This window comes from Solea senegalensis, linkage group LG21 (assembly GCF_019176455.1).
Source record: "Solea senegalensis isolate Sse05_10M linkage group LG21, IFAPA_SoseM_1, whole genome shotgun sequence".
In the NCBI taxonomy this organism is placed as follows: domain Eukaryota; kingdom Metazoa; phylum Chordata; class Actinopteri; order Pleuronectiformes; family Soleidae; genus Solea; species Solea senegalensis.
The window spans coordinates 7,876,536-7,896,531 of NC_058040.1; the positions used below are offsets into that span (position 1 = coordinate 7,876,536).

Here is a 19,996-nt window from a genome sequence, read left to right on the forward strand (position 1 = left end):
GCTCACGGACACCTACAGAGGACCAAGGCCGTGTCTGATGGCACTGTAAGCGCTCCCAGCTAAAATTCACAGCCGTCAAGGTTTTGCGTGTTTTTTTTTTAACACAGTGAATCAGACCCAATATGCGCTTTTTTTCGCCCTTCATATTTCATATTTTTCTGAACATCTTTGGAAATCACGCTCAAAGCAAATCAAAAGGTCTTCGGCAGCACAATGTGATTATTTCACCGTCTATTGAGGAGCGTGCAAGTCAAAAAACTTTTTTTTTTAAATCTATCTTTTTGAGGACAACTTTAAACGGCTTTTAGGGTTAGAATTAGGTTAAGATTGGGGTTAGGGTAAGGGTTAAGTTTAGAAACTTAGTTGTGATGGTTAAGGTAAGGGGCTTGGGAATGTGTTATGTCTATAGTGTGTGTGTGTGTGTCTGTATGTGTACCTGGTATTCCTTATGTTGTGGGGACCTGTGTCTTATTCAAACGTTAACATAAATGAAACAATAAAAAGTCAGTGCGACACAGAGTGATCACAGTCACTGTATTACATGTTATGCACGTGTGCGTGCGTGTGTGTGTGCGTGCACGCTTGTGTGTCAGAGCACTCAGGTGTGGCAATTGCGCTCATTTCGTATCAGGTGGTCCTGTGGATGTATGCATCAGTTAATTTGCTCATAGATCCATAAGCAGAAAATTATAATTGTTATGGAAAGTTAGTGCCACTCACAATGTTTTCAAAAAAACAACCAAAAATCTACTATTTATTGTGACTGTTTAAGACATAATTGATGTGATTCAAATTGAATTGAAGTGTGTGGAGGATGACGAGCACCTTCATCTGCAAACACCACATGAAGACTTTAACATGACCTGGAATTATAAATATTATTTTAGGTGATAATATTTAAAGGGAAATATTTGGAGTGCCATGAGGAAACATTACTGTGCATACAGTATGGCAGCATTTCCTATAAGTGGTTGATGCTGCTGCTTAGGACCCTTATTCGGAATTCTATTTATTCTAATTTCCCCATAAACCAACAGTGTCCAATGTTCCATATGTTTTCAATTGAATTATTCATGGTTGGATTCACGCACGCTCTATTAGAAATGTTCAGATTATTGTGTCCTTTGTTGGGATATGAGCAATTACACTTATCTCTGCTCGATCAGCTCATTAGAGTCTGAAGACCTTTCTACCCCCCCACCCCACCCCCCCGAAAAAACGAGGTCACACTCAATAAATGTTTTTAATTCTCATTTACTGATCACAGAACAGATTATCTTCAATATTTACAACACGTAGCTCTGAGTGAGAGTTTACCCGGTGGGGCAGTGGCTAGCATTGTCGCTTCACAGCAAGAAGGTCACCAGTTTGAATCCCAGTTGACTGAGGGACGTGGAATTTGCATTCAGTTTCCTCCCACAGTCCAAAAACAATTAATTCATTTATTAATTAATGGGACACTCTGAATTGACCGTAGGTGCCAGTGTGAGTAAATAATTGTTTGTTTCACATTTTGCCCCAGTACATCCGCTGAGATTGGCTCCAGTCCCGTGTGGCCCTCACGTGGAGGATAAAGCAGCAGCTAATGAGAGCTCAGAATGAGTTATGCACTGTATGATCAAATCACCTGAGACAAGTGAAACAGGAATAATCCATGTAGTCAACCTTTGAGTACAACAGTGTGTGTGTGTTTTCTTGTAATTTGTTACCTCTTTAGGGCCTTTTCTACAGAGGTGGAAAGAGTACTGAAATATTCTACTCAAGTAAAAGTACCACTATCTTTGATAAAATAAAAAAGAATTTACTTAAGTATAAGTTAAAGTACTGGTTTAACAAATGTCCTCAAGTCAAAAAGTAGCTTGTTTAAAATCTTACTCTACTTTAGAGTATAGTTACTTTATTAACAAGGGGACCATGGGACACGCATGTCACATGAATTGTTTTTAATCAAAGGCAAATCTTTATGAATTAAAGTGCTTTAACTTTCTCACTCAGGGACCTTTATTAGTGCCAATTCACCTGTCCTCATCATTCACTGCCAAAGTTTTCAGTGTGTGCATTTATTTATTTTTACTCGGTAACGGATGTGAATTAAAATGTAGCCAAGTAAAGTACTTCCAAAGAAACATACTTAAGTAAAAGTAAAATTACAAAAAAACCAACTCCATTACAGTAACATGAGTAAATGTAATTCATTCATTTCCACTTCTGATTTTCTGGCATGGAATGGAATACAATGTAATGAACCCATGTGGATTTATATACAGTATCCATTAATGTAACACAAGAGTGTAGTGTATTAATGAATGAATGAATGAATGGATGAATGAACTTACTGTCCACCTGAGTGTAACCATTCTCATCCTGAACAGAAAAAGGTCCATCTTTATGTTTATTATTATTATTATTATTATTATTATTAATAATAATAATGTCATTAGATGAGGTGGCACATTTAAAATCCTCTTTTCCATTTAATGCAACAGAAAACATGCGCCACTCTGTCGAGCCGTGCACACGCAGGTGACGGAGAGGATGATGAAGGTGCCGCTGTTTGCACTTTTAAACCTTGATCCAGATCCAGGTTGGACTCGGCAATAAAGTGAAATGAACACATAAATACACAGAAATAAATACATCAACTCAGTTTTTGGACTAAGTGCTGTTTTGTGGAAGATCTCGCCTGTCACTGTGCATCACTGCCCCCGGAGGATAAAACACCACAGCGGGCTCCACGGGGGCGTTGACGGGGACCAGGACCTGTCCTTGCTCGTCCGTTTCTGGCTTTGTCGTGGCCGTGATGGGTCGTATGGTGGTCAGAGCCGGCGACGTGATCTGCCAGAAGAGTTTTTTCAGCGCTTTCCTGAACTCCCGCCTCATCAGGCAGTACAGGATGGGGTTGAGGCAGCTGTTGGAGTGCGCCAGACACACGGACACGGGGAACACGTACGCCTGTGTGGTGTAGTACTCGTAGCTGAAGTGAACCACGTTGAGTTTGATGAGGATGCCCCACGCTGTCAGGGCCTGGTTGGGCAGCCAGCAGAGGAAAAAGGACAGCACCACGATGGTGACGGACTTCGTGACCTTTGCGCGTCGTTTGGCGCTGGAGGTGTTGATGTTTTTGGAGGTGATGAAGCGCAACAGGAGCAGGTAACAGACGCAGATGACGCCCAGGGGGACCACAAAGCCCAGCAGCACTTTCTGAGAGTGGTAGAGTCCCAGCCAGAACTGCGTGCTGGTGCCGTTGGTCTCGGGGAATTTCACCAGGCACAGGTCTTCGTTGGAGACTGTGACGGTTGTGGAGAAAACCGCGTGCGGCAGCGCGGCGGAGACGGCGGCGAACCAGATGAAAACGGTGATGCACCGCGCGGAGCAGCAGCGCGTCCGCCGCCTCCTGCCCTTGAGCGCAGACGCGAGGGAGCAGTACCTCGCCACGCTCATCGCTGTGAGGAAAAACACGCTGGCGTACATGTTCATAGCCGTCACATAGGACACGATCTTACACATGGCTCTGCCGAAAAGCCACGTGAAGTCCAGCGCGTTTTCCACCGCCCAAAACGGCAGCGTCAGCACGAACTGGAAGTCTGTCACTGCCAAACTCGTCACGAAGAGGTTGATGGAGGATTTTTTCCAAACGCGCTTAGACTTCATGAGATACAGGACCAGTAAGTTCCCAACCAGACCGAGCGCGCACACCAGAGAGTAGATGACAGATATTGTAATCCTCACAGCGGCAGCTCCGTCTCCCACAGCCTCACTTCTGTCGAAGTCTGACAGGTGGAAGTTCCCCGCGGAGGAGCTGGTGTTCGTCGCGTTGAAAACGCAGCTGAAGTTGAACCCGATTCCCGCTGAGCCTTCGTAACTCCCATTGATAAATTCTCCAGACATTTTAACTCCAAAAAGGAAAAGAAAAGATGGTTTTCAGTCAGCTAAGTCATTCCGAGATCCAAATGCGGAAAAATAAAACCAAAAAAGAAATATTGGATTCTATCAATAACAGCCAAACATGCAGTGGAAGAGAGGCGTCAGGTTTTCTGTGTTTCCACCTGACCAGTGGAATGACAGCAGCGCTGATGCGCGCGTGGGTTTCCAGGTTGCTGTGGAGTCTCTCGGTCGTGGGGGGGAAAAAGCGTCCTGACGCAGCGCTCAGGCGCAAAGTGGAGTTGATGGATCTCATGTGGAGAAAGAAAGAAAGAAATAAAGAAAGAAAGAAACACCATCTTTAAACTGCTGTCTCATAACTTTTAATCAGAATCAATCAGAATTAGAATCAGAATACTTTTATTATCCCGAAGGAAATTAGTTTTGTTACAGTTGCCTCAGTAAGTACCAGAAAGAGCACACAAGTGATAAAAATTAATAAAAGAAATTAAGATTGAAATTAAACAACAATAGCACAAAGCCCTTGTTTTAAAAAACAAAACAACAAAATTCTAATTCTAATGATGCCACTTTGCCTTGGCTTAAAGGGTCGCAGCACTGATTGGCACAATGAAAAGGGAGCAAAGAGATGAAGAACACAGGGAATAATTACAAAGGTGGATGACAAAGAGAAATGGTGAGGAGAAAATAAAGTGCTCGTCCAAAAAGGGATTAAGGAAAGTCTTCCAATACAGGCTACGTGATATTGAATTTAAAGAATTGGTTCCGTTTTTGCACACGAACCAATTAATGATAGTGAATTTAATCTCTGCATTTAACCCATCCGCATTACTGCACGAGCAGTGGGCAGCACTTATCTGGGTGCCTTGCTCAGGGGCGATGAACAGGGATTTGAACTGGCGACCTTCTATGCAGTTATGTGTCCATTCCCTTTCCTCTTGGCCATGGTTCGCTCAGGTCACCCAAGACAGGCGGATTGAGTTTTAATGTGAACATGTTTTGTCATTTAAAAAGACATACATCTGTGTGATTAAAAAAGAAAAAGACGTTCTTGGCGCCTGGACCACATTTTTGACGGCTATCAAAACGAAAGAGAATTGCCAGGTTGTCTGTGTAATGGACTTTCACTTTGGTATTTTGGTCTTGTACAACACACACATCTTCTGCAGAAATCAACATGTCAGGACCTCTCTGAACCTCCAATAGAGGAGACAAATGTATTCAGGGGCAGGAAATGCTCTGCCGTAAGCAGTTGGTCTGTGCTCTAATCACATATATATTGTGCTTTTAGACTAATATAAAATCCATTGACGCATTATGTGTGTGGGGGAAAGATCCAATGCCACATTGTTCAAATAAAATACTCTGTGCCTGCCCTGCATTCACATTAGGTACGATTAATAAAATGAAAAAGGAAGCAGGGGCACTTCCAGAGACTTTGGGGGCCTTTGGTGAAAATTGTTGCTGTTATTATTATTCTGCCCCTGTTTGGTCTTTGTGAAGAGAAGTTATTATTATTATTATTTGAATGCTACATCCTTTATCTGAAAATGGGTTCTGTCAAGCAATACTATCAGACCTGACTGAGGGAGCATTTGTGTATGTACAGTGGCAGTGCAGGAACGCAAAATCTCAACAATGCTCTCTGTGGAACTGATTTCAACTGTTTTAAATAGAAAACAGTTTGAATAACCGATCATAACAAGTACCATCACATTTTTCTTTCAGTTAAATACCAGGGTCTATTTACCAGGGTTTTTTCATAGACTCCATTGATATGTCTTCAGTATTGTAAATGGCTGTGATGCTCTGCTGACCTCCAGTGGTGTTAATGAAAAATCCACAACCTGCAGAAATCGAAGGGCCCAGCCCAGCAGCACGCCGCACCCCCGCGCCCCCCCTTGCTCTGATGTATGTGACGTCCAGAGTGCTGCAGTAATCTTTATCACCCTGCCTGCCAAACTGTTTGGTACTCAGCTGTTGTAGTCACCATCTTGAAGGGAAACCAAATGAGAGCAGATGGAACGATTAGTAGTTGCTGCAAATCTGTATATATGTGTGTGTGTGTGTTGTACCCAGTCTAATATCCACCACAACAAAACAACAGTCCATTTTTTTTAATGAAAGACATTTTTACTGCGTCCAAATCAAACAGCTCCAGCACAAGCGTCTGGCTGGTATCATTCCGTCTTATCAGCCTCGTATTTCCAAGTCCGGCAGACACACCCCTCATATAGAAACTCTGACATTCCACTGCTGTCAATGTTTTGATGACAGCCTAAAATTACCTCAGTCGTAGATGAGAGAGAGAGAGAGTAGATGTCCTTGCTGAATACAAAATACAACAAATACAAAAACATGCTGTGTCACTTCTTGGCCCATTGCTGAAAAACTAATTTCCCCAGTTAAACTTCATTTTCGCCTCTGGATAGACCCTGAAATTAGTCGGCTTTGTTTCACTGTGAAAAGGGCCAAACTCGCATCAACCGATTAAACCAGTTAATTAAGGGCAGGCATGTTTCCAAACAACTGGGTCCTTCTTATATTACCCATTTCTAACAGACTGTGCACAAAACCATTTGTGAAGAGAGTTTTTGTGGCCTGAAGGAGCCACAACTAAGGTGACTTTAAGAGAAACTCAGGTTTGCTTATCTGAGTACGGAGAGTGAAAACAAAGTTACACAGCCTGGCTCTGTCCAAAGGTAACAATTTGCCCATTATTCCTTTGAATCCTGTGTTTGTATTCATGCTGTGATCAGGTGTTTTCGCATCCAGACGACAGGTTGTGGACAACAAAGGGATGAATTATGAAACTAAGAGTTTTGATCGTTTCTCTCAAGCTGTGACATGTCTTTTAGTTGTTTTTGTTGTTGTTTTTCTATCATTTGGACAATGCATAAAAAACTAAGGCGGCAGTTGAGATACATCCATAACAAAATGCACCACGCAGCGTGTGCACTGTAAACTTTACTATCGTGTTGTTTTAATCTTATCAAACATTACCATCTTCCTGTCGCACGTCGGCCGAGAGTGACCCAGTTTCTCAGGCGGCCTGAACTTCCGAAAAGAGCTCAAATTAAAACATTGTTGGTATCAGTGACGAACCCGAGACAAACGATAACTACTGTGTGCCTGCAAGATGAAGTTACATTATGTCACAGGACCGTATCGTGTAATGTTCACACTTTTAAGAATGGCTCACAGTGTCTGTCTCCCTCTGGTTAGACACCAGCACCATGGCAACACTGCAGCATAATAAAACCGCAACCAAAGTACAATCACCTGGAAGCGAGTGCGATCCATACTTAATCTGCACATTCCTTGGCTGCTCGTTTGCATGGCGGGCAGCTTTGAACATTTGAAACCGATGACCTGCATAGAGAGTTACAACTACTGGAATATTCAAGGGGAATGGGAGACTGTCGAGGAGCGAAAAAGAGGAAACTGGAGTAGACTGTGACACGGATAACAGAGCGAGGCCTGGTTGAGAAACATCGCTTGCAAAACACAAGAGTATCTTTTCTTATAAAGCGAGGGCTGTGCAACTGTAACTGACACTTTGCGAGGAGAAAATTTGCATTAATGACAAGTAGAATAGACGTGTTCATTCCAAGATCTCCAGAATGTCCCAATTCTGCATTTAGACGTAGAATCAACGTACATAGAGATAGATACGGCCAGTGAAACGCTGGCAGTGTGGAAACTGTCTCACACAGTGGAGCACTTTCACCTCAGTGGAGCCTCCACACACAGGCTCAGCTGTTCTGCCTCTGTAGCTCGGAGGCTGCCCGGCTCCAAATATACGGATCAAAAAAAATAAATCCTGCAGCACAACTTCTCCTTGTCCTCTCTCCTCTCAGAGTAACCTGGACTGCAACCTTTAGTAATATGTGAGGTTTCCTTTTGCATTGCTAGTGTTGACAAGTAACGACATTCTGAGTGAGTGTGCACAGAGCGATTATGTGATCAGAGCTGTTGATTTTGTGCTTAAAAAAGTCAATATAAATGACACTAAAGTGAAGGTAGTAAACACAGCAGAAATAGTATGACTCTAAACTGCAGTAGCCTATGCTGTAGCTGCTTGTAGTCTAATGTCTATATACATACATTCAATGGTTTGTATACAAGAGTACCCTCAAACGTATAGAGGAGCATGGAGTGTAGTATTTTCACACAGTCACTTTTCCTCTCGGTGTCTTATCCAACATGGACTAACAACATCATCAGTTGTTATCACTGGCTGCCAGCTGGCGTCACAACTTCTTCCAAAATAGCAACAGTTTATTTAGAGCTATGCAGCCAGCAGTGGAAGTGGAAGGCAACAAGTGCCTGTAGCTCCACCACAGCGGGGACGAACGTCCTCGCCTGGACACAACCAGTGCATCACTCATCTCCGGCTTGTGTGAGTGATGAATCCAGGAGGGAGCATCTTCTTTTCTCTGCAGCAGTCCCCAACACAGCTGCCCGTCAAGAGAAGAGGGGCTTGAAAATCCTGTGTGCCCCTGCCTGACGTAACTCCACCAGCACATTTGCCTTCATTGTGAAGGAGACGAAAGGCAGCAGCTGTCACACAATGGACAGCATGGATCCCTGTTATCCAAAACCATTCCCACACGTGTGCATGCACCCACTCACTCACACTCACACACACACACACACATACACGCACGTCTCATACGGCATGAGTGTCTGTCGTGTCTGGTGTCGGGACGGTGTGCGTGGCTCGGGTGTCCATCATACTGAGCTTCTCTGACCCGTTCCTCGGTTCTTCCCTGCGTCTTCCTTTCCGCCAACACAGTCTGTACCTACGACTAACAGAGAGACAAAGATATCACACAGAATGAAGGCGTCATGTATTATCTAACTGGCATATACTGTACATGCAGCAGAAACAGCAAAGAAAGCACAACTTCCATTGATGCATGGTGCACCCTTGATAAATTGCCATGGGAATAATACACAACTCCTTCAATGGGCATCTTAAGTGTGTATGTGTTTATAGGTTACAACTTCACGTCTTTTTATGTGTTGTTGAGTCAAAGTTAGGTGTATTTTATTTCTTGAAAACCAGAAGCAATAGTTGAGCACAAGTTTGCAGACAGATTGACCTTACTTTTGTTCATAAAAACGAGCCAAGCGAATTCCAAATTTCACAAATTCAATCCGATTTTTAAAACAATGGATTACTTTTTGCTCAGGTGTGTTTATATAGTTTCATTTAATCAGATTGCCTGTAGGTTGTGCTGGAAAAAAAAGACAGTCTATATTGTACATTCTCATAGCCTCTGTGTATACATCTTAACATAGTGATGGAAAAAAGGCAGCCTAAATAGTCTTGGGGTTCTAAGGGTTAAAGGAATAGTCCCACATTATCTTGCCAAAAGTAAGTAAATCCACTTAACGGGCCAATGTGTAACAATTAATAACCCTGCCTTTTGCCCTACGTCAGATGGGATTAGCACCAGCAAACCAGAACCAGAAACAACCAGAAACAGTGCGACAAAAGATTGTGGCTTCCACAAAGCAAGGCCTTTGCAGCACGTCTAAAGCATAATCCATAATAATAATACTACTCCTAATAATAATAGTCCTATTGACCTGTAATGATGTTACATGCCTTACACTTGGAATTGTTCTCCCGCTTGCGTTGACATGAAACTCACCCGGCTAATTCACTACAGCTGCTTCAGTAGATAAGCAGCTGCAGCTGCAGTGACGTGTTATCGAATAAAAAAAGAAATCAAAAGAATGTCTACATGTAATCGTCAGTGGAGGATATATAAGTGTAAATTCAAAGGTACATTTATGGAAGCAAATCAAATTACCCAGCGGGAAGCTTGTCGGTAAATTAGAGGTAGAATTTATGTTGCTGCTGCTGCTGCTGGGGAAAGTGATAATCTTCTACGCCATAGCAACAGGGACTATGGCTAATGGGTATCATGGTATGTAGCTCTGAAACCCTTACAACCATCTGCATAATTATAATTCATTAATTCCATTACTACTACTAATAATAATAATAATAACTTCAAGACTTACTGTGAACAAAAGAAGATGAAGACAATTAGAAGAATGAGGAGAAGGAGTCCGACGACGACGCATGCGATGATGATTTGTCGCTTCTCTGCTTTCTGCCAGTCCAAGTCCACGTATTGACACCTGTAGCCGACATAACCAGGCGCACACCTGAGACAAAGACAGTAATAGCGGCTTTTAGTTTCATAAGATGATGTCAGTTTTCTTACAATCTTTTGATTGCAATTTGGGGTTCAATGAATTAAATGAGTGCCACAAACACACTTTGGCACATGAAATGGAAGAAACTCAGCCTTCAGGTTAGTTTATACAGTGTTGTAATGTAATAAAGTACAAATACCTGTACTTTACTCTGTTTGTATTTCCAGTAAATTTTACTTTTACTCCACTACATTTCCTCTAACTATCTTTGATACTCGTTACCACCAAATAAAATCAGAAGAAGAGTAATAGTCTGTTTTTATAAAACACCTTTCTAGTCTTGATGAGCTGCTTTACACTACGGTTTTGCCATTCACCCATTCACACGCTTCAACATGAGATTAAGTGTCTTGCTCAAGGACACATGAAGACTAGCAGTATAAAGTATCCCTTTGAGGTACTTTATACATGACTGGGTAATTATTGCACTTGAGTGGAGTTCGACTTTAAGCAGTTATTTGTTTGACGTACTGTAGCTTTTTTTTGGCTCGCTTCTGTTGGTTTAACTAACTCAGAGGTTCAACACCTAAAGGGTTGACTGATTGACAGAGGAGGGATTTTTCTAAACATACTCATTATGCATTATGACAGTATGTTTCTTTCTGAAGTTTCTGATGTTTGGCGATACTCCTTAGAGTTGGTGTGATGTCATACTACGATGGCTGACGCAGAGATCGCCGTCTGGCCCGACATAGATCAGGGTTTATTTCATCATCATCTAACCGCTTTATCCTCTACCAGAGGGTCGCGGGGGGTGCCGTGCCAATCTCAGCTACATCGGGCGATAGGCGGGGTACACCCTGGACAGTTCGCCAGTCCATCGCAGGGCCACACACACAGATAGAGACAAACAACCATTCAATCTCACACTCACTCCTATGGTCAGTTTAGAGTGTCCAATTTGCCTGATCCCCACATTGCATGTTTTTGGACTGTGGGAGGAAGCCGGAGAACCCGGAGAGAACCCACGCACACACGGGGAGAACATGCAAACTTCATGCAGAAAGGCCCTTGTTCCAACCGGGGCTCAAACCCGGGTCTTCTTGCTGCAAGGCGAGAGTGCTAACCACTACAGCAGTGTGGCCCTCAGGGTTTATTTGTCCAAGATAAATGGCACTGGTTACTGCTTGGTGGAAACATAGCTTAGGTGAGGATTTACTGTGACATCAAACAACAACCTTTGTTATGGTTTCTCTTTCATCTACTCTGCATTGAGGTCATTTGACTCCCCTCTCATTGCTCCATATTTCCCCATGGTCGCTATAGTTTCCCTCCCTTTGCAGTATGTAGATGTTTCTCACCTGCAGGACGGCGTCTTCTGTTCTTCAACGTAACGACACTCTCCGTGGACACAGTAGTGCTTGAATTCCTCTGGACATGTGGAGAAATGGCCGCTCCACTCCTCTGCATTCGTTGGGACACAAAATTGAATGACACATTTGAGGTGCAGTACGTGCAGCGTTTATTTTTCCCTTTCAAAGTTCACAGCATATGGATGGTTGCAAAATGTTGGGGAAATCTATGCAGATAATGGTTGATTAGAAAAGTGGCCCTGTAGCCATGCACAAGGCAGTTGACCAATATCGCTCTCATCTGTGATCATAATCAAAATCACTTTTATCAATCCCTGGAAATTGAGTGATTATTATGTGTCAAGCGTGGCAATTCTGAACAGACGGACATGGACAATTGGACACATCACCTTTGAGGTTATCTCTGGTTAAGAAATAGTTAAGAAATAGTAAATTCTTATAAACTCACTCCTCTTTTCCTTTCCTTTCTTTCCTTGCACAGACCAGTGTTGCCCATATTTTGCCCTCCAATTTGGTTGGGTTCAGGCACTTCTGGTAAAACCGGATATAACAATAAACTGAACTACAAGGGTCATATAGAAGAATTAAGCGAAGCACCACAAGCGTGCAAGTCCCATTTACTGTGGTGGCACGTCCAGTTTGAATGCAAGGTCCAATCAACCATTCACAGGCACACTTGTACAGTATGAGTCACAGAGAACTGTCACCACAGTAATTGCGGATCCGCCTGATATATAGAACGCACAAATTGGTTACACACATTTGACTTTATAGCTATTGCAGGGCTTAGTCATTTAAAAATAAGCGCATGTGTCATTAATCTTTAAAATGGATTTTTTTTTTTTTTGGCAATAAAGGCAACGTTTGAATCGCCTTCAGTTTTAATCAGTTTCAAAATTGCTTCACTAACCTGCACCCTCACCTCCTGTTATAGCCCGCTATAATTAGACAGTTTGTAATATGATCTGGAGAGAAAGGCGGACTATTCAGAGCCAGCAAAAAAGCCTAGCGTCATCTGCTCCCATGAACAGAGTAATATCATTCTTTGCTGAATTAGGCACATGATCGTTTGTGTATGTCCGTCTCCCCTTGTCCTCCTCACACACACACACACACAGTAAATCACCGCCCCACAGATGCCAGTGTGGGCCATAATGCTGGACTTCTGACCATCGGTTATACATGGTGGCTCTGGTGTCACAGGCCGCCGCTATCTTTACAACCCATTCCCATGAGATTATGCTTGAAAGCAGGCTTGTAAAACAATACTGCCGGTCATGTGACATCAATGAGAGCGCTTCGGTTGTGAGCTGAAACATGAGAGGCGGCTCGCTGACAAAAAAGAACCTCCCCCAACAAAGTTGAACGGAAATAGTTTGCGAACTGCACGCGTATTTGCTCGATTTCTGTCATGTCAGTTATATTGGACCAAGGATGAAATGTGAAAGCAGTTATTGTTTTAGAATCCTCGCTTCTCCCTTCATTTGTCTTTGAGTCAATAAGCGAAGCAGCCAGTTTTTATATTTAGCATAAAGCAAAGGCTGTTATGTTACAATTCTTATGCTATAAATGACTGGAACTGTTGAATGTCTCAGTGAGAAACTTAATTATATGTGATTTAGCCCTAAAAAGTATACAGGTGCCAGTAGGACTAATGTCAAAGGAACCATAACCCTGCAATTACACAATCTTAGTTAAAATTACACTCCTATAGAGTGAAATGGGTCCCACCACAAGGAAAACTTGCATGCTGCACTGTGGTATTTGACAGAGGAGGGGGACTGGAGTCACGTGACTCGACTCAAGTCTGACTTGAGTCGCAAATTTGAGGAGTTGAGACTTGCTTGACTTGGTAAAAAGACTTGACTTGACTTAGACTTATGGAATTTCCATTTTCTCAAATACAAACGTACAAACCTGGCAACCGAGCGACACCAACACCACAATGTGAAATTTCCATGGTTTAATGTAGGTCTAATGTCAATATTCTTTACATTTTAGGCTCTGTAGTTTTATTTCTTTTCACTCTATTGATGTTAATTATAGATTTTTTTTTTATAGACAATTCAGTTGTATGGGACCATGGGGAGTGATACAGTGTTTCTGTTACAGATACAACTCTAGCAGTTCTTTTTTTATGCATATTTTAATGTGGAATATCTTGGAAATCATCTTCTATATTCATACGACTTTACTTGTAACTTGTTTGATTTAAAGCCGGGACTCGACTTGACTTACTTGATTCTTGCAACAGTGACTTGGGACTTTCTCCCATCTCCGGTATCTGACCTGAAGCTCAACGATTGGTGCTAATAATTTATTTGAAGAACATCCAAGATATTGTTATGTCCTGCTAACTCCATTATGCACCCAATGAGCCGTGGTGATGATGTAAATCTAAAAAAATAGATTTACATCATGAGATTTACATTCACCATGGCTCATTGGGTCCATAATGGAGTTTGAATAACGTTTGAATAATACATAATGGATGCCAGTTAAATTAGCACCTCTCTTGTTGTGAAACATCTTCATGCAGACACCTTAGATCGATAGACTTTAGAAAACGATTGTGGGAATTCATACAATGAATATATAGATGCATGTGTAGGTTATCTGACTCTGTAAATGCTATTATTTTAGCCTTAACCAACTTTAAACTGAGCTCTGTCAGGTTCTCATCTAGAATGTGGAACCACTGGCGCTCCAACCTGTATGTAAATATATGATGTGTGTGTGACACTTGTTGTGTCCCTAATACAGTTTGAATTGAATTGAATACAATGCTCTATCTTCTTGTTTACATAGTTTTTTTTTATTGTTTTTGTTTTTTTTAAATAAAATGTTTCTAATTTTTCCTCACCACCTTCAAAGCAACCATCCATTTATGACACCACGAAAGTTTCCACCCCTCACCCTTCTGGCCATAGACCAACCTGTGCAATTGTCTCTGTTGTCATGGTGATGACAGTGGTCTACGGTTGGATTGGCAGGCTCCTCGGTGGCGTTCCACTCTGCGAGGCAATATTTGCATAAGGCCAGAGCTGCAGCCAGAAACATAAATAACACACATTCACACCAACGTATGACCATAGTCCACCATCATCCTGCAAAAGTGATGGTCTTAAAAAGCCCAGATTACAGGTGAAGAGCGAGGTGAGTCATGATTAAAGCCCTCATCCACACCCACGTCTGGCTCGTGTCTCATGTCATTTCATATTTGGGCAGTCTGTGTTGACAATGACATGTAACACAGGGGATGTGGTGTATTAGCAGTGTATGGACTCTTCAATTCATCATTAACCAGCACTGAGGTGTACTGTACAAATAGCTGAGCAGAGTCGAGATTTGTCATCAAATCTGAAATCGGTCGCACTATTTTGAGAGCACCAGCGGGTTTTAAAATATCTTTCAACAACAAAATGAACTGATTCCGGGGCATTTTAGGAGAAGAAAACATGTTAAAATGTATTATGTAAGCATATGCAGACAGCGCTTTGCGCCAGTTTAAGATTGGCAAAATATGTTACAGTATATGATAGATAAGTGAATGTTACTTTATCAAACAGCCCTCTGTTAAGTAAGGTGAACACACATTTAAGGAAAAGGATACACAAACTTTACCTGTCACAATTCCTACATAGAGTCTGTACACCATGGCCATTTCCTTGCTTGATCAAAAGGCTCATCCGATACATGAAGGTTCAGTGTTATTGGAGAGTAGACGTCAGACCGGATCAGTCCTTTCTCAGAGGTTAATGACCTTTGCAGGAGGTGTGAACACGCGGTGAAAGTTCCCCAGTGACGTGTCGTGTTTTGGCTCTTCATTGATGGCAGGTAAACTCATAATCTGACAGAAAAGTCTGAGGCAGTAACCAGGAGCACACACACACACACAGCTCAAACAAGCTCCCTGGACTGTGACTGGACTGCAACTCCGGCGTGTATGTGTGTGTGTGTGTGTGTGTGTTTGTGAGAGTGTGTGTGTGAGAATAGAAAAAGGGGGTTGGCACTGAAACTGAACTCTTCTCTCTGCTGCCCGCCCACACCTTTAAAGGAGAATAAGACTCCATTCAAGCTGCGCAGGTTTGTTTCCTCGTCACAGAACACCTGCCTTTCCTAAGAAAGGAATGGGGTTTGTTTTCAGAATGAAGTGGCAGACGGCACATTCACACATAAAACACCTCTGTTCCCTCCTGTTGCATTGTGCTGCCAGATCCAAGTTGTGCAGATTCACTGGAACAGAATGTAAATGTAAATGGAGGAGTGTGACACTGATCACACACTGAACGCTCAGATTCCTTGTCACGGACTCCTGCTGAGTGTGACTCAACTGGAAGAAATTTGAAAGTGACAGTTTCAGTGGCCCAACTTAACCTTTGCTCATACTGACACCGACTGCCAATTACTTCAGTGCAAACATCAGTGCTAATAATTTCATGATAACAACGATCACGAAGGGCCTTGAGTACTTAAATACTTAACCTTGCTAGTAAATATTACTCACATACTTTTAACTACATGTCTGTCATTATCTGGCCTGTTTATTTCTGTGGTTCTGGGTTCGCGACCCCGTCAGAACAAGGGCCTTTCTGCATGGAGGTTGCACGTTCAGCTGAGACTGGCACAGAGATTCATGTGGAGGATAAAGTGGTAGAAGATGAATGAATGAATGTTCCATCACATATATTTTACACAAGGTATGTGAACAATAAAGAAATAGCTTGCTGTAGCAAACCAATATAATGTCAATATCTCCACTGTCATTGTCTTACTGTTATCATTCTAAGACAAAGGTTGAATGTTGGGTCGTTGGGTCAAACTAACCCCGACCTATGACCCAACAGTCTTAACCTGGCATGTTTTTTTATGTGCATAATCACCTGATTGTATGAATTGTTGGTTTTCATTACACCAGAAAGAGCCTTTTTTATATTTATATTTATATAGCTTAGCTTTCTCAGCTCTATTCTGGACCACCATGATTAGCCCATGATGGACATAAACTAATCATCCTTTGAGTTCATAGATTCTCCAGCACGCTTGAAAGGGACATGTGGTGTGAGGGATATCCAGCTGCCACATGCAACTTCACTAATAAATGTTTACACACTGTACCTTCAGAGAGTATTTTTGACGTTTGGATACTTTTAATAAACATGTGTTTTTGAACATTATTTTTGCTTAGGGAAACCAAATAGTTATTTCCAGTATTTAGTCTCTGAACATGGCCAGCAGGTGGCACAAGTTGAAACTTTCCTCCTATGAAATAAATAAATAAGTCAGTTCAAACACACGCTCTGTGTTTCATGTCTTTTATTTGATGATTAATGTAAGAAACAGGCGATCACTTCTGGAAAGGGAAAAGAAAACAGAGAGGAAGAAAAACAATAGAAAAAGGAGAGAGCGACATACAGTATATAGTGCCAAAGACTCAAGCTGCTCAAGAAACTGACAAACGACACAGAGATCAAAACATTTCAAAGCTCTGTAAAAGTATCCGACTCACATTAATGAACCCCTTGTGAGCTGCACAGTTCCTTCCATTGATTATAGCCAACCCACGTCCCACACTATGGAAGACTGGGGCAACATGATCAGAGAAACAGTGGAAAACATTAAAGTGAGTCCATTTTTTGGTTTGGTTTGGGTGCAAAATTTGGATTCCTTGACACAAAAAATCAGAATGTGCATGTGCTAATACACAGTGGGGACCTCATTTAGTAAATGTATTCAACTTCTGCAAAATGTTTGGCATGTTTTTGTGTTGCTTCTGTTTGTCAAAGTGTGGTTGATGTTATTTTTACTTTTTTTTTTGCCCCTTCTCATACTTATTTTTGTTTGGTCATTGCAACTGTGAAAAGAGTAGTCTATCTCTTCCCGATAGACTAAATATTATTCAGTATGTTTCTTCAAACACGCTACCCAAACTTTCATAAAAGGTTTCATTAAAAAATCAGTGGCTTAAGCCACAGTTTGTGTAGTTTTCCAACATTTATGTATAACTCTTCATGGTAATTTGCATACAGTTCACTTTAAAAACATAATTGTTTCATACAATTCCTGTTTTTAATATGCATATTTGTATGTGAGCTTTAATTTTGTGCAATTACATTAAAACATAGCATGTTACAGATTACTTTAAATGACACCTATTCCATTTTAGCCAACATAAAATGTATATATATATATATATATATATATTATTGTGCAGAGATTATGAGTAACATGCACTTTCTTTTTTGTGAAGTATTTGTTAAAAATAACTAGCCAGATGTCTTTTATGCTGATAAAGATAACAACACGTCAGATAAATCACGATCCACATTAAAGAGGAAATAAGTTTCACTTGGATTTAAATGACTAAAAGCACTTAAATCAAATGGCCAACATATGATTATAATGAATTTGATGATATCTCTCCTCAAACATGAAAAAGCTTCAAAGGCCTGAGTGGAATGTAACTCTGTGTTAAGTGTCTGTGGAGTTTCAGACAGGAAGACACCGTTTCCTTTCTCTGGCTCAGACTGAACATCAGGAAGCGCCAACACACTGAGATTCCAGGGTGTAATTTAAAGCCTGTGCATAAACATCTACTTTGTACAATCCATATAAACAGTCACACTGTTACAGATACAGATGTAGACTCTGAAGTATGTGTTTCAAGAAAATGAACGTCTAAACTGTGGTGTAAACACACTTGATATTTATTTTTATTTGTATTTTACATTTTGTTTTCATGTGGTATAAAAAGCACAACTCTTCTTTTCGGTGACTGAGACGCCACAGTCCACTTCATCTTCCTCTACAAAAAGTGCATAATGATTTATGATGATTATTATTATTATTATTAGTAGTAGTAGTACTAATTTGAAATTAATTGGCGTACCATGTGTTTACTCACACTTTGACTGTCACACTACAGCACAGGAGCGTGGCTCTCTGAAGGGGTTGCTGCCTGTGGGGACTCCCACCAGCAGGGCGTCCTTGCCTGCATTCTGCAGACAGTACTGCTGGAGCTCTGCAGCTGCCTGCGACACCTGGCAACACACACACACAGTAATGTTGGTGTACATTATGCCACTATATATCTGACACATCCCTCTTTGAATAGGGTTTATTTCCATGAAGAAGTGAATTCATTCATAAAATTATTTTTGTAAACCAATTATTATATTTACTTTTGGGTTGCCAGATTGTGAAAAATCTTCCTGCAGCACAAAACTAACTTTGTCTTTTTTGGCTGTTTAGCTCATGAGGCTTTAAAACAACTTTAAAACACCTTTAAGATCACGTTAGATAATCAGAACTGATACGATAGATAACTGTAAGATTTGTTTCTTAATGAATTTAATTAAATAAATACAGACAAACTGAAATCTTTATAAAGCCTTACTAAATGAAAGGAATGATTATTAAATGTACAGTATGTGTTTTATAGAATAGAAACAAAACATCCTGCTGTAGTATGTTAAAAGAAATGAAGTCACTAACATCTTTCTCCATCGTCCTTTTTTTAAAAAACAAAAAACAAAACTTTTTTGCTTTACCTTGATTCGCTCCACACTGGCTTCAAGCTTTAGTTGTTCTACGAGCCGTCGCATGTTGGACAAATTTGAATTGGAGGTCATGTTGTTGGAAATTGTTTTGGGAAAAAGACAAATTCCTGGTCCGAGAAAGTCCCGTCCGTCTTTCAACACGGCAGCAGACTTCACTAATGGGAGGCAAAAGGCTCGACAAGAATAGAGCGGCCCGGTTTCCTTCCAAGTGACCTCAGTCCTTCTCTTGCAAAGAGTTGAGGAAGCACACTGATCTCCACACACACAAACTAAAAGATGGTGTGTTTATAAAGTGCAGACCTTTACCCAGCCAAAACAAAATCTCTTAAACCAGCTTTAAGCAGCTATTCTCAGATGAAAATGTGCAGCTCAGTGAAAACAAGTATGATTTTACTTGTGTCTAATTCACTAAATCATCATTACACAGTCTAGTTCGGCACTTCATGGTAAAGTAAATAAGAGCTAAGCAAATTTCTTTTTTTTAGGCTTGAAGTGTATATGTCCTCATTTTAATTCATCTCTTCATCTTGGGTTATTTGTATGTTTACGGTGCCTATTTTTATTGCTTTGTTATTCTTTTCTTTCTTGCCTTTGATCTAAACATACTCTTTCTTGCCTTTGATCTAAAAGTACAATCTGATTTTTATATTATTTTGGCCAATGGTTTAGTTACCACTGCCTTAACAGTATCTTGTGTATTTATTACAGATTGCCCAGTGTATGAAAAACTAAAACTATGCTGTTGATAAACAAAATCATACAGGTGTGTGCTGCACCAAAAACTGTCTAAAACTGACATTTAATCTTGAGACTGCAGATTGCAAAAAACAAAGGACTCCTCCAACGACCGTCCCTTTCCCAAGTGCATGAGACAACTACAAAGGTCTTTGTATATCAGAAAGGAAACACAACTCTCTCCACTTTTACAGTTTCCCATTCTCTCTCAATGTAGAATAAATCACCAGACTTGAAGTTGTTTTCGTCTGTGTTATTATTCTGCCTCTG

At 41.1% G+C, this 19,996-nt stretch overlaps 3 protein-coding genes across 5 annotated transcripts; all 3 read right to left on the reverse strand.

Annotated features, from left to right (window-relative positions):
* Window positions 1–2,024: 2,024 nt before the first annotated feature.
* Window positions 2,025–4,037, reverse strand: rxfp3 (relaxin family peptide receptor 3). Its single transcript, XM_044012835.1, has one exon. It carries the CDS (start codon window positions 3,886–3,888, stop codon window positions 2,656–2,658), a length of 1,233 nt encoding a protein of 410 aa, XP_043868770.1. The 5' UTR covers window positions 3,889–4,037; the 3' UTR covers window positions 2,025–2,655.
* Window positions 4,038–5,984: 1,947 nt separating this feature from the next.
* On the reverse strand, window positions 5,985–15,393 carry btc (betacellulin, epidermal growth factor family member). Of its 2 annotated transcripts, none has more exons than XM_044012837.1 (5): window positions 15,057–15,393; window positions 14,369–14,446; window positions 11,421–11,523; window positions 9,922–10,068; window positions 5,985–8,693 (listed from the first exon to the last, which is right to left on the reverse strand). In XM_044012837.1, the coding sequence occupies exons 1-5, from the start codon at window positions 15,094–15,096 to the stop codon at window positions 8,555–8,557; spliced, it is 507 nt and encodes a 168-aa protein (XP_043868772.1). In that variant the 5' UTR covers window positions 15,097–15,393; the 3' UTR covers window positions 5,985–8,554. The 2 variants fall into 2 exon arrangements, with proteins under 2 accessions (XP_043868772.1, XP_043868771.1); XM_044012836.1 differs by having other exon boundaries at window positions 14,369–14,476.
* Window positions 15,394–16,733: 1,340 nt separating this feature from the next.
* Window positions 16,734–19,192, reverse strand: gng10 (guanine nucleotide binding protein (G protein), gamma 10). 2 transcript variants are annotated; one of them, XM_044012573.1, is made up of 3 exons: window positions 18,983–19,192; window positions 18,337–18,472; window positions 16,734–18,237 (listed from the first exon to the last, which is right to left on the reverse strand). In XM_044012573.1, the coding sequence occupies exons 1-2, from the start codon at window positions 19,061–19,063 to the stop codon at window positions 18,347–18,349; spliced, it is 207 nt and encodes a 68-aa protein (XP_043868508.1). In that variant the 5' UTR covers window positions 19,064–19,192; the 3' UTR covers window positions 16,734–18,237; window positions 18,337–18,346. The 2 variants fall into 2 exon arrangements, with proteins under 2 accessions (XP_043868508.1, XP_043868507.1); XM_044012572.1 differs by having other exon boundaries at window positions 18,322–18,472; window positions 18,983–19,125.
* Window positions 19,193–19,996: the final 804 nt, after the last annotated feature.